Here is a 24435-nt window from a genome sequence, read left to right as displayed (position 1 = left end):
ACTGGACAAAGGGCCTAAGTAATTCACGATTGTATTGAACCTTCAATCTTCAGGAGGTCAATTTTACAATTGATTTTTCCAAGTACCCTAACCACTGTGCCACGGGTCCTTGTGGACAATTCTAGTACAAATTTTGAAATCCTTAATTTTCTTATTTTTTATTTCTAGTCGTAAATATCACTATTTATTACTTACTAGCCTGGGTGCCTGGCGTTGGCTGGGTGTTTGGAGGTGTGTGTTGAGCAAAAAAAAAAAAAGAAGAAAAATGTAGTAGTAGGCAGGCAGGCTCGAACCCGTAACGCAAAGGAAGAAAAGAACGTGAAAAAAAGTGTGAAGTCTTTGCCGTTGCGTCCATAGCCAAATCGGAAGTGGCGAAGGTTTAAATTAAGCTAGTCAATCGACCAGAGAGGGTGAATTTCGCAAATATTGACGAAAAAAGCGACCCCTTCTTGTAGAAAAGTGCCCAGTTGAGAGTGAAGTAATTATCCTATATTTTGATATTTGTCGTCCAAAGTGACGAGCTTAAAGACGATTCCAGTCTCGTACAAATCCGTCGCCTCTGTCGAAAGTTTTAGCCAAACATACATACATACATACATACATACATACATACATTTAAACAGACAGGTGAGATTTATAATAGATTATAAGTAGCACTTGCTTTGCTCGGCCCCTAAAAAAAGTTGGACTCATGTCCAGGTAACCTACATCTAAAATTCCAAGTGTTTCAACTGTAAATTGACGGAGGAATTTGATAGAGTCTTCAAAGGTTAACTCTTTCAACTTTGACATTTTAGTAGCCAACTTTTTGCCCAAAAACTGATTAAAAAACTTACTGCATGTCTGAATACCCTTTATACAAAATTTCAAATTTTTAGGTCCAAAATTTGCTGAATAGTTTGCTAGAGACAGCAAAGGTCAAATCTTTTGAACTTTGACTCCTTGGTAATCAAATTTTCGACCAAAAACCGATTAAAAAGCTTGCCCTATGTCTGAATACACTTTATGTAAAATTTCAAATGTTTAGACCAAAAATTGGCTGAGAGGTCAAATTTTTTAAAATTTCACCCTAATTAACATTTATTGTTTTGCGCTCAAATCAAGTTAAAAAGTTTGATCCACATCCCAAGAAACTACATCTAAAATTTCAAGTGTTTAGACCCAAAATTAGCGGAGGAGTTTGGTAGAGTTTTCAAAGTTCAAATCGTTGAACTTTGACCCTTTGACAGCCAAATTTCTGTCCGAAAACCAATTACAAAGATTTTCCCAAATCTTAATACTGCTTTGTCAGTTTTCAGTCTATAGACTCGAGATTCGACATGAGTAATTTGGTAGGGACATGTACACACATAAACAGACACACAGACAATTGCACTTTTATAGATATACTAGCATGGGTGACCGGCGTTGCCCGGTGTTTGGAGGTGTGTGTTGAGCAAAAAAAAAAAGTGGTAGTAGGAAGGCAGGCTCGAACCCCTACCGCAAAGGAGGAAAAGAATGGGAAAAAACTTGACATCTTTGCTGTTACAACCACCGCCAAATTGGAAGTGACATAGGTTAAAATTAAGGCTAGATAATCAAAAAGAGGGGATGACTTCCGAAAATATTGGCGAAAAAAGCGACCCCTCCCTGTAGAAAAGTGCCCAGTTGAAGGTGAAGAAATTAATGTTTTTAGCCAATTTTTCGGAATTTGTTGCCTGAAGAGTCGAGCTTCAAAACGATACTGATCTTGGTAAAATCCGTCGCCTTTGCCGAAAGTTTTAGGCAGACATGTAAACATACATACGTAGATTTATATATTGGTAGCTCAAGTTTTCGACCAAAACTGATTAAAAAGCTTGCCCTATCTCTGAATACCATTTATGTACAATTTCAAATGTTTAGGCCAGAAATTGTCTGAGTAATTTGGTAGAGACCGCAGAGGTCAATTTTTAAAAAACTTTGACCCCTATTATGACCTCTTAAAATTTATTGTTATGGCTCAAATCCAGTTACTAAGTTAGATCCATGTCCAAGGAATCTATATCTAAAATTTCAAGCATTTAGACCCAAAATTGGCGGAGAACTTTGGTAGAGTTCTCAAAGGTCAAATTGTTGAACTTTGACTCCTTAACAGCCACATTTCTGGCCGAAAACGGATTACAAACATTTTCTTAAATCTCAATACACTGTATATCAAATCTCGAGTCTGTAGACTTAAAATTGACAGAGCTATTGCATAGGAAAATGTACACAGACAGACAGACACTTTCACTTTTATAGATATATAGATAGATGTATATATATTATTGTTTATTTATTGAGTAAAATTTTATATTACCAAATAATGTACTATAGTTTGTGTGAGCACGTGAAAAATCTCAGCAACAGCGGTGGTTACATGCGAAAAAAATTAGCAGCAGCAGCAGAAAAATGCACATATGTAAATTAGGAAGTGCACGCAAGAAGAGGAAGGTAAAAAAAAGAAAAGAAAATGCAACACGTGCTCGGGGAGAAAAAAAATTGGCGTCGAGAAGAAATGGCCGGCATACGGTCCGTGTAAAATTAGAGAAAGACAACATCGAAAGAAATGGACGTGTGAAGTCGCAGGCGAGATGCCAACGGCAGGTTGGAGAGAGAAAAAAAGTCGACGTCAAAGAAAATGGATGTGTAAACAGCGAGGATAAGAATTGGCCAGTTGTGACTGGCATGCAGTCGAAGGAAAGAAAAACGAGTTCCTGGTAAAATGAGCGTGTAGCAGTGAGAGACATTTTTAAGTAACTGAAGCGTTCTTGGTTTAGGACAACAAAATTAAAGAAATTAAAAAAAAAAGACAAAGGAATTCGTCTTTGCAAGTCAACAACCGCCGGGTCCGAGATCACCACTGTGTCCAACCTTCGTCTCTACCTCTCCCCGACGTAACCTGTCAACTGCTTTTATACATGTCTCCCACGTGATTTTGTGTGATTTCGTGTGACTTCCACCAGAGCACACCTTTTAAAACTATGGGCGTCATCTTGATTTCTCTCTCTCTCTCTTTCGCCCAACCTCACCCGATACACATGCGGTAAGACTTCTGTTCATTAGATCCCCCCCCCCTTTTTTTTCCTTCTGCTAACTTTAAACAACATGCCTCCCTGATCTCTAGATCACATTTTGTAATCCCTCATCCACTGTGGCGATCGTCTTTCCCTACTTGGTCTCTGTAGTGTCTCGCCATCCTCCCGCTGCACATCACTTTCCATCGTTTCATTTTCCACTGGCCTGATATCAAGAATATATCTCGGTACTTCGTCTACCGCAATGTTGTTGCTAGTACTATTTCCGGTTACACGTCCTCTGTTCCACTATGTGGTACATCGCGCCCCTGAGAGCTTCACCCATGCTTCATCACCGAGTTTAATGGTCTCTGTTGTCTCCGTCTTCCTGCTTGCCGGCTCAACCCTAGGATGCCTCCAGGAGTATTTGAATATTGGCAGGTGTGGAACTGTCCCTTGCTCTTTCCCCAATCTAGGTGACATATTGTACCAGTAGACAGCTTGCTCAGGTGAGGTGTTCCCTCTCTCTGCCACTGCCGTTATTGTTGGGTGGTTTCTTTCCACAAACCCGTTGCCACTGGGTCTATAGGCAGCTCTAAAGAATTGACGGACATTCCATTTCTTTAGCACATCCGCAACTATTGCCAATCTGAACGCAGTACCATTGTCTGTTAGAAGCTCTTCCACCAGACCGCGCTCCAGAAACACCACGTCAAGGGCTGCTGCTATTTCACTGCCCATTTCATATCACAGCCTTTTCCATAGGGCAAAGTGTCTGAGGCCACAGTTGATCATCGTCATATAAAGCCCACCCCTGTAATGGGTGATATCAACTGCGAGTCTTTCCCAAGTCTCAGTCACACCTAGTTCTCCAGCTTCGTGCTCCATTGACTGACACTTGTCACAAGTCCTGACCACTTACTTCACTTCTTCATTTGGGACACTCGCATCAACTTTTCTCACCGGGTACAATGTCCACTCTACCTCCATATGGCGCAGATTGTGCAACTCTCGCATCCCAGAGTTATTCAGATGAGTCACTGCAGCAATATGCTCTTTTGTTGGCACAAGTCAGCTTTTTCTCACTCTTGTGAGAGCATCTGCTCTGTTTTTCTCAGAGACCACCATGATTAAGCGAAGCTTCAAAGAAAGCTCCTAAATTAGCTCAGCCAGCATTCCCAGCCTGCGCTTCAATAGCATCTCTGCTGCCCCTTTTGTCCTTATCCTTTTTTTATGTGAAATCATCGATTTCCGCCAAGCAAACACAGTGGCAAAGTCTGTTTTCACACAGATGTCATGTAGGCCCCATTTTTAACTTCTTTGGTAACTGCATCCAATTCTGCTACATTGATGTGGCTAGCATCATCCTTCTTCCTTAGCCAGGCCGCATCCTCCGCACCCACTCCTCCCACTTCCAAGACAACCCCTGTTGCAATACAGCTTACATCACACCACACGACTCCATCCAGTGTTCGTGGCACGTTCCACATTCCCCGAACTGGGTCTTGCCTTTCCACTTCTTTCAGGACCTCTTCATTCAAAGCAGTCGTTCTTCCTCCAACTCTATCATCCCATCTTCTACCTTCGGCATGCCTCTTGATGTAGTTGCACGCTGGTCTATCTCCCCTTCGAAATTCCAGGCCACCCGACGCATTTCGTTTCAGCTTTAGTCACAAAGCTGCTCCCCCATCCAATTCTTCCTGTGCCTTGGTGACCAATCTGAACTTCTTCAAGTGAACCACGACCTCCTTTACAGTCACCAGAGTTTCATTCACGAGGATGTCATCGATATATGAGCTGACGGTGCCATCTCCCTTCCACATTTTTTTCTAGAATCTTCTTTAGAATGGTTGACATGATCTTGGGTGCCGAGTTCAGCCCGAACCCCACCCTTGTACGGCAGTAGGTTCTGCCTTTATATCTGACCAAGTGGTACTTGCAGAGTTTCTTGGCGATGCGAAGTTGCAAATAGGGTGATTTTAGATCGACCAACTTAGAAGCACCGTTCATTTGCCTCCATTCTCTAATGGTCTCACTGCATATATCTATAACAACACCCCTAGTATGGCACTCGACGTATCGGTTCAATTCTTGGAAATCTAGTACTGGTCTGACCTTTCCTTTTGTTGGTTGCAGAACGGCCATTAATGGCAAGATGCTCGATTCGACGTCATTCGTCCACGGGAACAGTATGCCCTCCTCGATCCATCTGTCCACTTCTCGTTCAAAATCCTTTCTTGCTCCTCATTGAGCGAGTTATCATAACATGTTACCCTATTTGTTAGCGTTGGTGGTTCATTCTTCCATGCCCACTCCACTGACCACTGATTCCCGTCGAATTCCACTATAAAATCCAGATCACTGATTGATATCCATTTCTTTTCTCCAACTTGTTTGATTCCTTTGTTGACCTACTCTGTTACTGCGCATCCAGCGGGTCCGAACCTCACGCCATTACTGCCGACTGTGACACCTCCAAGTCGGCATATTACGTCCATTCCGATAATCGCTTATTACATAATAATCGCCAGGCACCAGGTGATCAGTGACAACCGCATGCACTCTCATCCGGTGATCCTCAATTTCAATTGTGAAAGACCTCCTTCCTCGACATTTCACTCGTGACCCATTGAATGCCACTACTTCGCCATTCCCTTTCCATCCTCTGACACGACTAGTGTGCACCATGGTAGTGGTCGATCAGGGCCACAGCTTCTTGTTCTTCCACCACGATTTCACGCTTGGGCATCTGCTGCGAGCACACCATTATTCCCAAGTCGGGGCAGCTGCTGGCACTTCGGCTCACCCTTGCCATCTTTGCTACATGATTCGCTACCTGCCTCAGAATCCCTGCCAGTTCCACCAATCTTTTGACTTCATTTGTATACACATCGACGGATTCCCCCGTCCACCTCTTCTCTTTTTATTTCTTATATGCCTCAAACGGCCCTTCCACAAATGCCTGGATCAACCTGGCTATGGTTGCCTTAGCGTCCTCCTGTTCACAGGAGCTCAGCTCCAAATATAGGGTTAGTGTGTCATCCTCAAGGAACAACGGTATCACTGTGGCAACATCGCCTATCTTTTGGAGCTTTGCCACTAGGTCCACTTTCTTTAACCAAGCCACCACATCGCTTTCGCCACTGAACGGCTTTATCATGTTGTTCAGGCTGATAGCCATCGCCGAAATAGCTTTAAGTGTTCCTGGTTTAGGACAACAAAATTAAAGAAATAAAGAAAAAGGAATTCTTCTTTGCAAGTCAAGAACCGCCGGGTTTGAGATCACCACTGTCACCAAACTTCATCTCTCTACCTCTCCCCGACTTAACCTGTCAACTCCTTTTATACATGTCTCCCGCGTGATTTCGTGTGATTTCACATGACTTCTACCAGAGCACATCTTTTAAAACTATGGGCGCCATCTTGATTTCTCTCTCCCTCTCTCGGCCAACCTCGCCCAACACACATGCGGTAAGAATTCTGTTCAATTCCTGCTAACTTTAAACAACAGTAACAGTAATAAAAAAACTATTGGTGAAAAAGAAAATATGCAGACTCGGATATTTTATTTATTTGCTTTGTTTGTCCATTTGCGACGGTAGCAACGTTACAATAATACGAAAAGCCCATCCTCATCTCAAAAATTCGGAAACGTAATGTTGTGAGAATGTAGGGAGACACTACCATTTTGTAGAGTCATAGATTATGCATAGAGGACTTCACCTGATATAAGTTTCTCCCGGCTTGTATTGTAATATACTGAAAACCTGCAAAGTATGCGGATGGTATAACTTTTTCAATGACAGGTAAGGTATCACACTCTCCAGGTAGCTGGTTGAACTGTGTCAGGACATAATAGCTTTCCAGAAATTTCCCGTATTATCCTCCATCAACAAGTGACAAAATCATCGGCAGTATCAAAGCAATTGAGGTTGACGAGTACATCAGATGGGACAAAGGTCAAATCAACTTGTTTGCACAGCAACTGTGAAAACTTACATGCTTGCCTGTAAGTTTGCGTCAAACTCTGTCCCATCGATTAAATGTTGCATCCCTCTGCCTGTTTTATAAATATTTCAATGGTGGATACTCTGACGAAATACAAGCCCTTGTACCCCTTAACGAAAATACCTCCAACAAACCCGAAAAGCAGCAAAGTCCCACCCCTACACAGAAGAGATCCATAGATGTAGGGAGGCCTTCTACTCTAATAGCTCTTTCCCCAGAACTGCTAGACTTTGGAATTCTCATCCCGTTTCCTGCTTCCCCAACTGTACTGACATGCAGAAGTTCTAGTGTAATGTGAACAGACATCTTGCTGCTAAACTCCTTATATAGTACCCCTGCAACTTAGGTCCCTGATAGTAGCCCCCTACATCCAGGTGGCGATGTGCCTTGCTTGGGGTGAAAAAAATCTGGAAAAAAACTTAGCTGACACCAAGATCTGTTCGTTTAATAACAATATTTCTGTCTCTTTTCTTTTTTTTTGATATGTGTACTTATTTCCTCTCCCTCCCCCTCTGTCTCTCGTTTTTTGTCACCTTGGGAGAGAAGATTTGCAGTTGGTATTTTTCTTAGCAGATGAACGGCTGCATACTGACCGATTTTATATGTTCCATCAAAATGAATACATTTTTATATATAAATATATATATGTTGTTTCCTCCTTTGAGAAAAGCGTTGAATTTCAGCATAACGGTTCTCTCAGCCCAGATAATTAATTCTCTTCAGAGAATTAATGACTCTGAAAACTCAACCAATAACCTACCAAACACCCAACAAAATATTACTTCTCTCATAATCTCAGAAATCTGGTAGTTCTCTGCCAAAGTTTAACAGCCCTTCTAGAAACGTCCCCATGGCACCAAGATATCAAGGTACATTGCCCCAATCATGAACTTCAGCAAACGAAAATAGTGTTGAAGTAAAATCTGTTTATATCTTCATGTGAATTCATTCCTATTATTCATCGCTTTTTTATTAATTTTATTCTGAACTACTAATCACCATCACTTCTCATCCTATTAACTGCAGAAACCAAATATCAACTGAAGTGTTTTTATTTTTCCTTGGCACCAAAGTAAACAGAGTATTGGCCATTTCTGAAATGGCATTTTCCCTCTTGACAAAGAAACGTCATGTGCATGTCTAGGAGGTCTACTACCGCAAGCTGCTAACTCCCGTCTTTCAGGTCGAATAAGTTTATTGCTTGCTGTCTGAGGTGTCTCTACAGGGCTGCCTAAGCAATTTTTGCTAGGCCGGAATGTTCTTCTTTTAGGGACGCTTATTAACTTTCCCCATCTTCCTGATCTGGTGTCACATCAGTGGGAACAAAGTAAATAATAAAGTGTCTTAGACGCTGACGAAATAGATATTAATGCACTCTTCAGTAGGGTGAAAATGTTTCCAGAATCTGCCAAGAAATAAGAATCAAGACATTCAATTCAGAGTAGCCATTATAATCTTTAATAAAATAGACGAAAGCATTTATGTTTTTATATTACTTGTGTTCATTTGACTACTGTTCTCATCTTGAGCGTCATTTTCACAACGTTTTGGTTGATGTAAACTCCGACCATTCAAAACAATAATATATATATATATATATATATATATATATATATATATATATATATATATATATATATATATATATATATATATAATGATTAATAATAAATAGTGGTATTTATAACTACAAATAAAAATAGGTTTAAGACTACCAAAATTTGTACTCGAATTATCCACACTGACCTGCGGCACAGTGGTTGTAAAAATGACCTTCTCCTGAAGGTTGAAGGTTCAATTCTCAGTGTAGAGACCCCCCAAAAAATACAATTGTGAATTATTTAAGACCTTTATTCAGTAATGGCTGACAGAACAAGAGCATGTTACCCCCGTGGAGTAAATAAAGGGTTCCGTCCAAATTCCCAAGTTTGACAAGATACACCTTACATCAACCGAAACGTTGTGAAAATGACACTCAAGATGAGAACAGTAGTCCAATGAATCCAAATAATACAAATAAACGAAAGCAATTATTAATTGTACTCACTGGTAAAATTAAAAATTATTTAAGTAAAAAAAAAAAGAGTAAATAAAACAGACGAAATGGTTTGTGCACTTTCCTGGTGTCTTACTAAAAGTACTATTCAGTCAGCTGCACCTTATTTTATTATTTTATTTACTATCGTCTTCGAAACAGTAACTATAATAATAAGTTGGTTTTCGGGCCAAGGCTGAAAGTGTAGCATCTGGTCTAATGCTGCATGTACAAAGAAAACACACACACACATACACGCACATACACATACTCAAAGCAAACACACACACACGTGCACGGAAGAAAAACAAAGAAAAAAAGCAAACACACACGCATACGCACATGTATGTGTATAAGCACCAATACACGCGTGTCCAAGTTTACACATACATCTGCGCACACAAAACACATATACACGCATGTGTGTATGTACATAAACAAAAACAAACGCACATGCACGTGTGTATGTAAACACAAGCACATGCTTGCAGAAGTTTATGCGGCCTATTAGTTTAATCACACACACACACACACACACACACACACACACACACACACACACACACACACACACACACACACACAGCAACGTTTTTTTTAATGTGTAAATACATGTTTACTGCATTGTTGGTGTGTTTAATGCGATGAATAAAAAGCCAGAAGGTTTCTCTTTCGTATGTATGTAATCGGAAGAGGCCATATTGACATATTACATATTAAAATATTAATATTACATATTAATTAAAATTAATGAAATATTACATATTAATTAAAATTAATGAAATATTACATATTAATTAAAATTAATGAAATATTACATATTGAAATGTAAGTGAACATTCAGTTTTGAGGCTGATACCATTAATATAGAATGTAGGAATGATTATAGTTCATCCAATCGAAAGGGGGACATCATTATTTCTGTAGATGAAAAGTGGTAAGAGTATGCGATGTGTATGAATTCAGTAGCCAGTTAATGACGGCGTCGACACAGGAAAGTAGGAAATAGAATAAATTCATGTGGTGAAGAATGGGGTTGTAAGAGGACTTATTAAATAGGGGGTGAAATTGCAACTGCTTCCTCTGTATGTTATGACTATGATGGTGATGTCGCTCCTAGGAATAAATGTAATGTTTTAATATTACATATTAATCTGTCTAAAATGTCGTTCTATAGTTAAATAAGGTAATGGCTAATAGGGTAAACATAATAAATTTGTATGTTGCTGTAATTCAATAAATAATGTGATTTTTTTGGTATAAGGACTTTTTAAAAAAGGAAATTTAAATCTGGACTTCTAATACATATTTTAATTACTATAATTTTTTTTCTTTTACTTCTTTTTCACATGGATTTAATCCAGCCGAAAAAAAACCTTCAATAGAATTATCAGTGTAATATTAGTTCCGCTAATTTGCAGACAAATATGAACAACTGCTTGAAATATTACAAGAAATAGACTAAGACACATTAGTATTGTGATATGCGCCCATCATACATTGGATGGCGATAAATTTGTACTGTGATCTGCAGCCACCAGACACTGGCTGGCAATAAATAGCTTATTAGTATTGTGATCTGCACCTACCAGACACTGGCTCTCGATAAATAACTTATTAGTATTGTGATCTACACCCACTATACACTAGCTGGCAATAAATAACTTATTAGTATTGTGATCTGCACCCACCATACACTGGCTGGCGAAAACTAATTTATTAGCATTGTGACCTGCACTAACCAAACACTGGTTGACAATAAATAACTTATTCGTTTTGTGATCTGCACCCACCAGACAATGACTTGTGATAAATAACTTATTAGTATTGTCATCTGTACCCATCAGACACTAGTTGGCGAAGAATGACGTTTTAGTATTGTGATCTGCACCCACCAGAAACCTGCTGTGGATAACTAACTTGTTAATATGGCGATCTGTACCCATAAAACCATGGCTGGCGATAAATAACTTATTAGTATTGTGTCATGCACCCACCAGACACTGGCTTGCGATAAATAACTTATTAGTATTATGACCTGTACGCACCACACACTGGCTGGAGATAACTTATCTATTTGAAACAATTGCTTATTGGGCATTTTAGAATATTCCATTTTTATACTAAGGGAATTCAGTATAATGATGGTTAGTGTGATTCGGAATATTCTATTTTTATTTTAACGATGTTTAGTATGATAACGGTCGAAGAGAATTAGTATATTAATATATAGATTTCAACTCTGAGTTTTATTATCATTTTTTTCTTTTAATTTGTTGCACGTTCCCATCCTTAGACATGTAACACTGGGCAATGGCGGGAACCGGCTGCTGCTACTGCCTTTTAGTAGTGCATGTTTTCTAAGCTTTCCTGGGCACTGTGTCAGTCTAGTAATACTGACTCTTATATGTTAAGGCTAAAACAGTCAGTAGTTATTGATTTAATGAATCATTTCCAAGCCAAACATACCACTTTATCACATCAACTTCTAAAATGCTCCACACATGCGTACATGTGAACAAAAACGTAAAAAACGACGTGTGGTCATAGCTAAAAAAAAAGTTGACCTGATTGAACAAAACCAAAGTGATCTTTCAATTCAGTACATCATATCCGTCCTAAATCAGCTGGAAAACGACAGACAACAAATTTGTTGTTGACCAGTGAATTATTGTTATTACTGCAGATTTCTTTTTCATGCTCCATTTTCAAGTCTCTTTTAAGTTTATTGTTTCAAGATGGTATACTTGTACTTCTTGCAGCATTTATCCTGGAACGGTTGGGATGATTCCATTCAAAGTATTGGAATAGTTTTGTTTTTCGTTACAATGTCAAGTTTTGATATAGGAAATAATTTATTTTAAGAAAAAAGACGCCATACTAATTTTTTTTTCTTCTTACAAAATGTTTTAACAAACAACTGAATTGTTGTCCTTATTTCTCAATACCGAAGATTATGTTTTTGGAGTTGTGTACGCTTTAAGCGTCCTAAACTGCCATCTCTTTCATTTTTCTCTTTCATCTTGCTTATTCTCTGGGATTCTTGAAACCTAACTGATCAGGTTTGATGTATTAACTTGTAGTATGCATACCGGACATCGGGATCACCATTAATGGCTTGGATTTACTAGGGCCATTGCATCTTAGGGTATTGCTAAGAAGCACTCCAATATTTAATATAATTTGGATTAAAAAGTTATATTATAGCAAATGGTATATATATATATATATATATATATATATATATATATATATATATATATATATATATATATATATATATAAAAATAAAATAAATATATATATATATATATATATATATATATTTATTTTATTTTTAAAAACCGTAATCTACGGAGACGCGTGTTTCGGAGCCCTACACCTCTTCAGCGTAGCTTGACTGTTGGTAGGATTCGAACCTTGGACCTTATGTATTATCAGTCCACTGCGCTATGTTCCCATAGACAATTTACTGCTTCGTTTTTATCGTTCATCTGTTTAAGTTGCTTTTGTTTTGATTTTTTAAACGATAGTAATGTTTATGACTCCGCCTCGGAGAACCAGTGTTTTTCTTAGAAAGTCGCCCAATTTTATTTGGACGTATTATTTATTTATTATTTTTAAAAACAGTAATCTACGGACACGTGTGTTTCGGAGTCCTACACCTCTTTAGCGTAGCTTGACTGTTGGTAGGATTCGAACCTTGGACCTTATGTATTATCAGTCCATTGCGCTATGTTCCCATAGACAATTTACTGCTTCGTTTTTATCGTTCATCCGTTTAAGTTGTTTTTGTTTTGATTTTTTAAACGATAGTAATGTTTATGTCTTCGCCTCGGGGAACCGGTGTTTTTCTTAGAAAGTCGCCCAATTTTATTTGGACGTATTATTTATTTATTTATTTATAATATATATATATATATATATATATATATATATATATATATATATATATATATATATATATATACACGAGGTGCCTTCAATAAGTTTACAGACATTTTGTACAGCCATTTAAAATTGTTGTAGTCTCTTGAAAATTCAGTATGTTATTGCTATCTATCTTATGAGATGACTGACCAATTTTTATGATTTCAGGTTCAAATGAACAGCTACAGCAGGAATCGGAATACACCTTACTAAAGCCTGATTGCCACAGCTGGTGAATTTCAAAAATGCATTCTGAATGTGAACACATTTTAGAAAAACGATATTCAATAAAATTATGTTTTAAACTTGGAAAAATGCCACAGAAACGTATGGAATGTTTCAGACTGTTTTGGATCATCTTGTATGAATCGATCATCAGTTTTTGAGTTGCATAAGACATACTAGGAAGGCAGGAAGTGTGAGGGATGATGAGCGTTGTGGGAGGAGTAAGGAAGTTAAAACACCAGAATTGATTGGCCAAATAAAGAATTTCATGGATAAGAACCATAGTCTATCTATCGAGACATTAAGTACATAGTTTGATGTTAGTGTAGGGACTGTGTACACAATTATTCGCAAGGAACTAATGATGAGGAAAATCTGTGCAAAGTTTGTCCCAAGGGTGCTCAGAGAACTCCATCCTTGTCACAGACAATTTGATCAAGATGAACATCAAGGCAGTTTCTCACCCTCCCTATAGTCCAAACCTTGATCTTTGTGACTTTTGATTAGTTCCTAAGCTCAAGGGAAACCTAAGAGGCTGTCTTTATGGGACAATTGAATAGATAAAAGAGGTTGTGATGGGGGTCATTGACGATTTATGCAAATGTTATTTAGTTAGACCTGAGGGGGCGGCATTTTGAGAGGGTAAAAATAGAAAGTAGAAAAAATAAATAAAAATAAACAAAAGCTAACAAAAAATATGAAATTTTATACCAAAAAGGTTGTAAAAAATCGGAATTTTGGGGGGTATCGGAATCAGAAAAAATGTGTCCCTATTTTCTGAGCGTCGGGGGGGGCGGCATGGGGGCGGCATTTTGAAATGGTAAAAGGGGAAAAAGAGCCTACAATTTCAATTTCATAAAGAAAGACTTGACATTGCCATCGTTAAGAAAACCCAATATAGGAAACGTGCACATTTTCCCAGGCTTAAATATATTTTCGCCTACTTTAATAACTATTTTTCCACTTGGGCATTTTAAAGAAACGAAAATGTTAATGTGTATGGCACTAACCTTTGTTGCTGGTAGTAGGAATTAGTTTCTCTTGGGCTGATGTTCTGGTGTTCCTTAGTAATTTTTCTTATGAAGATTCAGTAGTAACAAGTTGAGTGTGTCAGTCTGAACTGTCATATTTTGTCAGCTAGTTTTGGCTTATATTAGATTTGGTTGGTTTAAAAGGATTATAAACAAGCCATTCTCATGGGTTTTGGTGATTTCACACCTACATGTGAATACTTGAAGAGGGCATATCAGGTTCCGATTTGATTGAAAACATTTTCTACTTAAAAAAAAAGGAATGAATGGAAATAAAAAGAAGGAAGACCATAAAACTTTATTCAGGGCACATTTGAATAAATTTGACTTTTTTAAAAGTATGGACACAATTATTTTACGTTTATAATACATTTGAGTTTTGTTTTTAAAACTTTTACATTTATTATTTATAAATATAATAGCCATTTTGGGGTTGTTTTACTATGCACATAGATTCGAAAAAACTGTCAAAAATATATAACAAATAACTGTTATCAAAGGCAAGATAAGTTACTCTTCTACCTATCTCGACAAGTTTTTATTGTTTTTTACTCACTTAAAACGTGTAATCAGTTAGAAAAACATAGTGTCTATTGGTATATGCGAAAAATACAAATGAAATCCATTCAATATATGTTAGCATGACATAGGGTGACATATATTCGGTGGGTTTCTAAGAGTATTTTCAATATGTATTTAGTTTTAAGTCAATTTCCCGAACTTGCCGCATTCTAAACGAAGTCTGGCGCCATTTTTTTTATTTTTTGACAGTTTTTCTTCGAATCTATGTGTATAATAAAACAAACCCGAAATTGTTAATTCGATTTACTTCTCTTACTTTTCATTTTAATAAATATTCGATTAATATTACATGATATATATACATCCACTAATATATATATATATATATATATATATATATATATATATATATATATATATATATATATATATATATATATATATATATAAGGTTAAGATTTTTTTGTTATTGGCGTTTGTTCCGCGATAAGCGTTTGTTTACATTTTTTATATATGTTTTATACATTTGCTACCTTAGCTATAAGCTCTTTATTATTCATATTATTATATGAATGAATCGCCCTAACTTTTTGGACGCATTTAATTTAATTTAATTATTTTTTTACGTGCATAAAATAAAATAAACTAAAATAAATTTTATGCACGTAAAAACATAATTAAATTAAATTACATATATATATATATGTGTGTGTATGTGTATAATAGTCATTCGCACACAGGACTGTTTCGCTGTTTACAGCTCATCGGTGCGGCTAGACTTTAGCAACTACTTCCAGCTAGGAACGAAATCCGACCATCTGAGAGAGCGAGGGAGAAATATTTTAACAATTAGCAGCCTTTGGGCTGATATCACAGTGTATTATCTGTTCTAATGATACACTTCCCATTTTCTGTCGTCGGTCAGTATGGGGAAATCGTTCATGACTGAGAATTTTTATTTTTGTTCCTATCCAGAGTGCTCCTTTTTATGGAGCTGGATTTCCCCACATTAAAAACCGGCCTTGTGTCTAACTCTGCCCTCGTAGAGAGGCAAGTAAATGGGAACAATCGGCAGTCGTTGCCAAACCGACCTCAGCTCTAATTGTACACAAGATCTAATTTAAAACAAGACCATTGGTCGCTTACGGCCGTTTGCCATTTTCGGCTCTCATTATGCTCAACATTATGGGAGCATTATAATAAATATGTATTTATTTTATAACTATACATGTGCATATATACATATATATGTGCATATACACATATATTTATACATACATATACACATATACATACATACATACGTGCATATATACATATATACATATATACACACATACACATATATAAATACGCATATATACATACATATATATGTATATATATATACATATATGTATATATACATATATGTATATATATACATATATAATATAAATATATACATATATATATACATACATACATACATGTAGATACATATATATATATATATATATATATATAAACAAATATATATATATAATATATCCTTCAAGATTGAGGCAATTTTTTTGTTTTAATCTAGGTTGAACTTTCTCTACATTAAAAACCGATCTTGAAATGAATTAAAGCAATTTATTCTCAATTAATGGAAATTTTGAAAACTCCAAACGCAATTGTAAATTATTACTTGATAAATAGATTAACAGTTTGGAGTTTTCAAAATTTCCATTAATTGAGAATAAATTGCTTTAATTCATTTCAATCACTAAGTTTAAAAAATGCAAGCATTAATTATTTCTGGAGATATAATCAGTGACCGGCTGACCTAACAGGATAGGGCCAAGCCCAGGCTTCGGCCAAGCACCAAAAAAACAAAATGACCTCAGAAAGATTTCATACTTAAAGGGGAACTTTCATATAAATTTTTATCGAATAGGTGCGAAAAGAAAGTTGGATATTTGGGTGTATATACACCGACATCAAAGAGGAAATAACATTAGATGCGAAAGTTTGAATTCATTAATTTTATTACTGTCCAATTCATGAGGCTAAGACTTTGAAAGTATCAAACGTTTGTTTTTGTAGCATAGTTTTTATAACTCCTTGTAAACTTTACAATTGCTAGCTGGGGGATCGGACAAAATCACCCCGGGCAACCCCCACCATCTACTTAAAACAAAAGGAAAACAGATAAAATCTCAAATGAATAAAAAATATTAAAAATCAGTTTTCATATTTTAATTTTAATTTAATTGAATTTAGGAAAATTAGATACCGTAGAACTAATTTTCGCAAGGTATGAAAATTAAGCAACTACGGAATAAATGTTAACTTAATAATAATAATAATAATAATAATAATAATAATAATAATAATAATAATAATGGACGAATTTTCCGCAGGAGAATTTCCATGGACGAATTTTCCGGCCACCCAAATGCCCGGGGGGGGGGGCAAATTTTACTACCACCCCGGGCGGCAAAAGGTCTAGCTACGCCACTGCCTTATTGGAAAAGTTTTCGGAAGAAAATAAAAAATGTTTATCGAAATAAAAGAAAGATTCCTTTATGTGTATCAGTAGGTGTATCAGAATTTTTGTAGGAATTTTTGACACCCCCTAACACGAAACTGAGAATAAAATATAAAAACTCGTAATTTCTCTTTTAAAAGTGGGTTGTTTATTTTCTTTATGGATTATACTTTCAAAATAAACTATTAAAATTGTTTTAAAAGTAATAGAAATACTTTTAAAAAAAAAAACAGTAATGAATTTTCCGAACTCAATATTTTTCAATTTTTAAACTTTAAAAATCTATCAAAACTTTTCTATTGATTCTATTTTTACGATATTTTCAGGGTCAATGTGAAATTTTATGTTCTTTCCAATAAACCGAATATAATATTTTAGACAAACGTTTTTTTTTAAATTCACGCCCCCCCCCCCATTTTTAAGTTTCTATTAAAAAGTAAATAATTAATTTACTCACCGAAAAGTAAATAATTAATTTGCTCACAAATTGAAGAGAAAAGGTTGTAGCAGTTATCTTCTCCTCCCCAGCAATAACTGCACCAACCAGCCGGCAGGTGTCGCAAAAAGCAATCTGGTTATCTGCCCTTGGGAGATATAAAAGGGGACCCCCGGATAATTCTTCCTCTCTTTTTCTCTCGCTCCTTCTGGGAATCAGCCTCGCAACGAAGCGGAGGCAACGCGTCCCGCTGGTCAACATCAACCTAGTAAGAGTTTTAAAGTGAACACTTTTCCAGCCTTTTCTTTCAAGAGACATTAGCTCTACCGTTCGACACCCATACGTATGCGGACTGAAATTCCTCTCCTCACACACACACACACACACACACACACACACACACACACACACACACACACACACACACACAATAACGTTTTCATTCTCTCAGGTGCACGCGAGAAATAAAACTTCTATTTAAACTTTTCTCTATTTGTTTGTTATAGTTACTCTGTCTCACTGCATGCGACAAGTTTGTTGTTTACGAACACGTGTTTAATTGGGGGCGCAACACCCAACTGCAACCCCCCACATTTTTGGTGACCCGACGACGCAAGCTTTGTCGTATGGAACAGAGTAATTAATTTCGTACAAACAAACACGAACATTTCTCGTTTCTTTTCGAATTACGCGCCTTTGTTTTATCTACCCACGTGGTAGCTTTAGACAAATCAAAAGAAGCCACCATTTTTCTTTTTTCCTGCCCCCGAGTGAATTAACACGAAAGCACAAACAAACATTTCTCGGTTTTTCTCTGCGTGTGCGTAACAAACGCATTTTCCTTTTTTTTTTTCTCCTCTCTATCTACCCACGAGTCGGAAAAATAAAAAAACAGACACAAAAACAAACCAAAACGAACAATTTGCCCATTTCTTTTTCTCAAACTTTAAACCCTGTGAAACACGCACCCCCCCCCCAAAAAAAGAGAAAACAAATTTCTCTATCCTTTGTTTTTCTTCGAAACGCTTTTCATGTAAGACCACGTGAATTAAAAAAAAAAACAAAAAAAAAAAAAAAACGCACGCGTATTTCTCCATACACTGACAAAAAAAAGAAAAGAAAAAAAAGTGTTTTGAACAAGTAAGTCTCTACGTTTTGTCAACCGCATCTTCCAAACACAAAACACGTGTTACACCTAAAAAAACAACAACAACAACAACAACAACAACAACAACAACAAAAAAAAACGTTTCATCCTTCACCCTCAGCTTTGACTCTGACCAGAGCGCGGATATAAACGATGTTCCTGAAGTTTCTGCGAATTACCGTCTGCCTCCCTTCAACTCAAGCAATGTGAAAAACTGGTTCACTCAATTACAGGCATTATTCTCGGCGAGAAGAATAACCTCACAGAGAAACAAATTCGCCAGCGTGGTGGAAGCCTTGCCCCCAGAGGTGGTAGACGAAGTCACCGACCTATTGGACGACGTTCCGTCAGTCAACCCCTATGATGCTCTGAAAGACGCAATAATCCAAAGAATGGGTCGCTCCGAAGAAGCCATGATATGGGACCTATTCAACAACATCAGCCTTGACGACAGGACACCGTCACAACTATTGCGACACATGAAGTCACAGCTCGGACGAAATACGATGTCCGAGAATATACTGCGACGATTGTGGCTGGACAAACTTCCCTCAAGTGCGACGCAAATCCTGGCTCCAATGGTAGACACCACCCCCATCGACATGTTAGCAAGCACGGCTGACCGAATACTAGAATCTACTAGCAGCCCATGAACAGTCAATGCACTCGCCACTCCTAGCAACCAACACAGCGAACTGCAGCAGTTAAAAGCTGAGATGGCCGAATTGAAAGCCATGCTAAAGACTTTCCAAACTCAACACCGGGAGCCAAGTGGTCGTCCACAATCCCGAAGCAGACGCCGTGGGAGTCGTAGTGGAGAGAGGTCCCCTTACAGCCAACCTCTGGGTGGTATTTGCTTTTACCACTACAAATTTGGCGACAACGCCAGAAAGTGCAACAGCCCCTGTAATTACAGGCTACAGGGAAACGCCAATCCCAGCCAGTAATAGCGACGACTGCGGATGGAGGGAGACAAAGAGGTCGCTTGTTTTACATTAAGGACCGCAACAGTGGTTATTCCTTCCTAGTGGATACCGGTGCTGAGATAAGCGTTATCCCACCACGACCCGGACAAAGACCAGCTCCATCGACGTTTAAGTTACAAGCAGCAAACGGCTCACAAATCCAGACATACGGCACTAAAGAACTTTCCTTACACCTAGGACTTCGTCGTAATTTTGTCTGGAAATTTGTACAAGCCAACGTCAGGATGGCCATCATAGGAGCTGACTTCCTTTCACACTACGGTCTGTCTGTCCACATGCACAACCAAACACTCACAGACGACATGACAGACATTAAAGTGAAGGGAACGCTAACAGAGTTCGGCCCAACAGGAATCTGCGCAGCAACCCACCACACCAAGAAATACGTCAATGTTTTGGATCAATACCCGGACATAACCAAACCTTGCAACATTGACGACAAAATTAAACACACCACACATCACCACATTAAAACAACCGGACCTCCAGTTTACTCAAACCCTCGCCGTCTGTTACCTGAGAAATATAAATATGCCAAGCAGGAATTTCAACAGATGATCAAGGATGGAATCATCGAGCCTTCGGAAAGCCCGTATGCCTCACCTCTCCACCTTGTTCCTAAACCAGACCAGAACTCTCATCGTGTATGTGTCGATTACCGGCGACTCAACGCGCAAACTGTTCCAGACCGCTATCCCGTACCGCACATACACGACTTCACTTTAGGACTCAAGGGTGCAACAGAAACTCGACCTGACGAAAAGCTTTCTACCAGATCTCAGTGGCAGAGGAAGACATCCCGAAAACAGCAGTAACAACACCTTTTGGACTCTTCCAGTTCAAACGCGTGCCTTTTGGACTGAGAAACGCTGCCCAAACCTTTCAACGCCTCATTGACAACGTCCTAAGAGGACTACCCTGTATATACGCTTACATAGATGACGTCCTGATAGCAAGCCCGGATGAAGCATCACACGAGCAACACTTACACCAAGTTCTGCAGAGACTACAACAAAATGGTCTTAAGATCAATGCAGACAAGTGTATATTCGGCGCCAAGCAACTACAGTTTTTGGGACACCAGATCGATGAAGGCGGAATTACACCCCTACCTGAGAAGGTAGTAGCTATAGAACAATTTCAACCTCCAACCTCACTCCATCAGCTGCGACGATTCATAGGAATCGTTAATTATTACCGACGTTTCATCCCCGATTGTTCTACGATCCTGTCTCCTTTGACGAACATCCTGCAGAACAAAGGAAAAAGGCAGAAACAAGCACTCACACTCACTGCGGAAGCACTTCAGGCATTCAACACAGCCAAATCCACATTGACGAACTGCACCAAACTCAACTATCTCACTGACAATGTTCAGGCTACATTGACCCTAACAACAGATGCTAGCTCATCAGCTGTAGGTGCGGTACTACACCAGGAGATGGATAACGCCAAGGTACCCATATCTTTCTTCTCCGCCAAGCTCAGCCGAACACAATCCAGATACGGCGCATTTTCTAGGGAACTCCTAGCAATCTACCTTGCAGTCAAACACTTTAAACATGTACTGGAAGGTAGACAATTTGTTATCTACATGGACCATAAGCCATTGACATACGCTTTATCTTCACATCCGGACAAGTACTCGCCAAGGGAATCTCGTCACCTGGACTATATATCACAGTTTTCCACTGAAATCCAATATATTAAAGGTGACCAAAACATTGTGGCTGATGCACTTTCTCGGCCAGACACAAACTCCATCACTCAAGACTTTCTTAGTCACGATTTGCTGGCGCAGGAACAAGCATCAGACACCACATTGCAACAAACTCTTCAAAGCACTTCTTTGAAACTCACTCCTGTCCCAACTCCTTTTAGCGATAAAGTGGTTTACTGTGATACAACAACACCCACACCCAGACCGTATGTCCCACCTTCACTGCGGCGACGCATATTCGATCATTTTCACTCACTCTCTCACCCTAGCAAAAGAGCCACACTGAAAATGATCAGCGACAGATTTGTATGGCCTGGAATGAACAAAGATGTCAGACTTTGGGCTGACAACTGCATGAACTGCCAGCGTTGCAAGGTCTACCGACACACCAAGTCCCCAATTGGAACTTTCACTAATCCTGATGCCAGGTTCTCTCACCTGCAGATAGACATCGTTGGACCCCTACCACTTTGCCAAAATTATTCCTACTTGCTGACAATCATCGATCGATTTTCCCGTTGGTCTACAGCAATCCCACTAAAGGACATCTCAGCAGACACAATAGCAAAGACGATCCTGAAGGACTGGATAGCCACATACGGTGTACCCGCAGTTATCACAACTGACAGAGGAACACAGTTCCAGTCTAAGCTTTTTGCAGAATTCAACCTACCCCTGGGCACCAAACACATACGGACGACAGCATATCACCCCTGTTCCAACGGCCTGGTCGAGTGATTCCACAGACACTTAAAAACATCTCTCGCAATGAGACCAAACACAACCAACTGGGTTGATAATTTACCTTTGGTCCTATTGTCGATGAGGAACATCGTAAAGCAGGATTTGGGTTGCACGCCGGCTGAAATAGTTTTTGGCACCACATTATCTTTGCCTGGACAATATTTTCATAAAGAAGTTGATGCACATCCTACAACTACATTTGTACAGGACCTAAAGGCAAGGATGTCGAAAATACATTTCACGCCTACACGACAGGTATCGAGACAAGTACACATACCCAAGACACTATTTGACAGTGAGTACATATTTGTCTGCGACGATGCTGTCAGGAAACCATTATCACCACGCTACCAAGGACCTTACAAAGTAGTTAGTCGGGCAGAAAAACATTTCACAATCACAAAAAAACGGCAAAACGGACACTGTTTCCATTGACAGACTGAAACCAGCTCTAGTGGAAGACCCACAGTCAAGCCGACAGACACACAACTCTCATACAGGCTCTGACACCACAGAGGAATCACATACTCCATGTGACTCTGCTCCACCTGAACAAAAAAAGACAAGATCTGGTCGGAAAGTAACATTTCCACAAAATTTCAAAACCTACATATATTACTAAAAACACACATATTAAAAACTTTCCCCTTCAACTATACATATTGAATAATATTTTCAATATTTTTCAATCTGGGGGGAGTCTTTGTAGCAGTTATCTTCTCCTCCCCAGCAATAACTGCACCAACCAGCCGGCAGGTGTCGCAAAAAAGCGACCTGGTTATCTGCCCTTGGGAGATATAAAAGGGGACGCCCGGATAATTTCTTCCTCTCTTTTTCTCTCGCTCCTTCTGGGAATCAACCTCGCAACGAAGCGGAGACAACGCGTCCCGCCGGTCAACATCAACCTAGTAAGAGTTTTAAAGTGAACACTTTTCCAGCCTTTTCTTTCAAGAGACATTAGCTCTACCGTTCGACACCCATACGTACGCGGACTGAAATTCCTCTCCTCACACACACACACACACACACACACACACACACACACACACACACACACACACACACACACACACACACACACACACACACACACACACACACACGCACGCACGCACGCACACACACAATAACGTTTTCATTCTCTCAGGTGCACGCGAGAAATAAAACTTCTATTTAAACTTTTCTCTATTTGTTTGTTATAGTTACTCTGTCTCACTGCATGCGACAAGTTTGTTGTTTACGAACACGTGTTTAATTGGGGGCGCAACACCCAACTGCAACCCCCCACAAGGTCAATAAATAATATATTCAAATTTAAAACAAAAAAACAAGTAGTGTTTTTTAGAATTTTACCTGTAAAGTTTGAAGTTTAAAACCTTTTTTTTTTAAAACCACGTTATTTGTTTTTTCTTTTTTTTTTTAATGGAACCTTGGTCCTTGCTCCTTTAATTGAAAAAAAAAATATTAGGGCTTGAATTACATTTTTCGATGAGTTATAAGCTTGGAAAGACACGGGGGTCGAATAATTCACACCTCCCATTTTGAAATGTCTATTAAAAAGTAAATAATTAATTTATGTACCAAAGTCTTATATATCACAAATTGAAGAGAAAAGGCAATAAATAATATATTCAAATTAAAAAAAAAAAAAGAAATGTTTTTTTAGAAATTTACCTGTAAAGTCCGAAGTTTAAAATCTTAAAAAAAAAAACACGTTGTTTTTTTTTTTTTGTTTTTTTTTTAATGAGACCTTGGTCCTTGCTCCTTTAATTGAGAAAAAAAATTAGGGCTTGAATTACATTTTTCGAGGAGTTATAAGCTTGGAAAGATGGGGTGGAATTATTCACTATTTTCACGAAATTTCTGACACACCTAGTGTATCAGTTGTAATTTTTAAAATTCAAAATAGTAAGGATTTTGTAATATGTCTGTCCGAGACATTTGCTTGTAAAATCCGTTTTCTGTGTCAACACGAGACTTGTTTGTGACTGTGTTCAAATTTGTTTTTTTAGAATTGATAATTTCTTTAAATTCAAACGATTCCAGTGGAATTTGAAGTCATTAAGTTGCTCGTTGCTACACGTCGGTGACGAATTGATTTGTTAACAAGTTTACTTCG

General features: G+C 38.2%; 2 protein-coding genes across 2 annotated transcripts in view; both read left to right on the top strand.

The window, feature by feature from the left end:
- Window positions 1–24435, top strand: part of LOC145258189 (U24-ctenitoxin-Pn1a-like) — a 112981-nt gene that overhangs the window by 38057 nt on the left and 50489 nt on the right. The window lies entirely within an intron of this gene.
- Window positions 6484–19519, top strand: LOC145258030 (uncharacterized). The gene is made up of 2 exons (XM_080115753.1): window positions 6484–6488; window positions 18988–19519. Exons 1-2 carry the CDS (start codon window positions 6484–6486, stop codon window positions 19517–19519), a joined length of 537 nt encoding a protein of 178 aa, XP_079971879.1.

The sequence above is a fragment of the Euprymna scolopes genome, chromosome 33, assembly GCF_053919585.1.
Source record: "Euprymna scolopes isolate OS-2025 chromosome 33, ASM5391958v1, whole genome shotgun sequence".
NCBI lineage: Eukaryota > Metazoa > Mollusca > Cephalopoda > Sepiida > Sepiolidae > Euprymna > Euprymna scolopes.
This window is presented reverse-complemented; position numbering and strand designations above follow the sequence as displayed.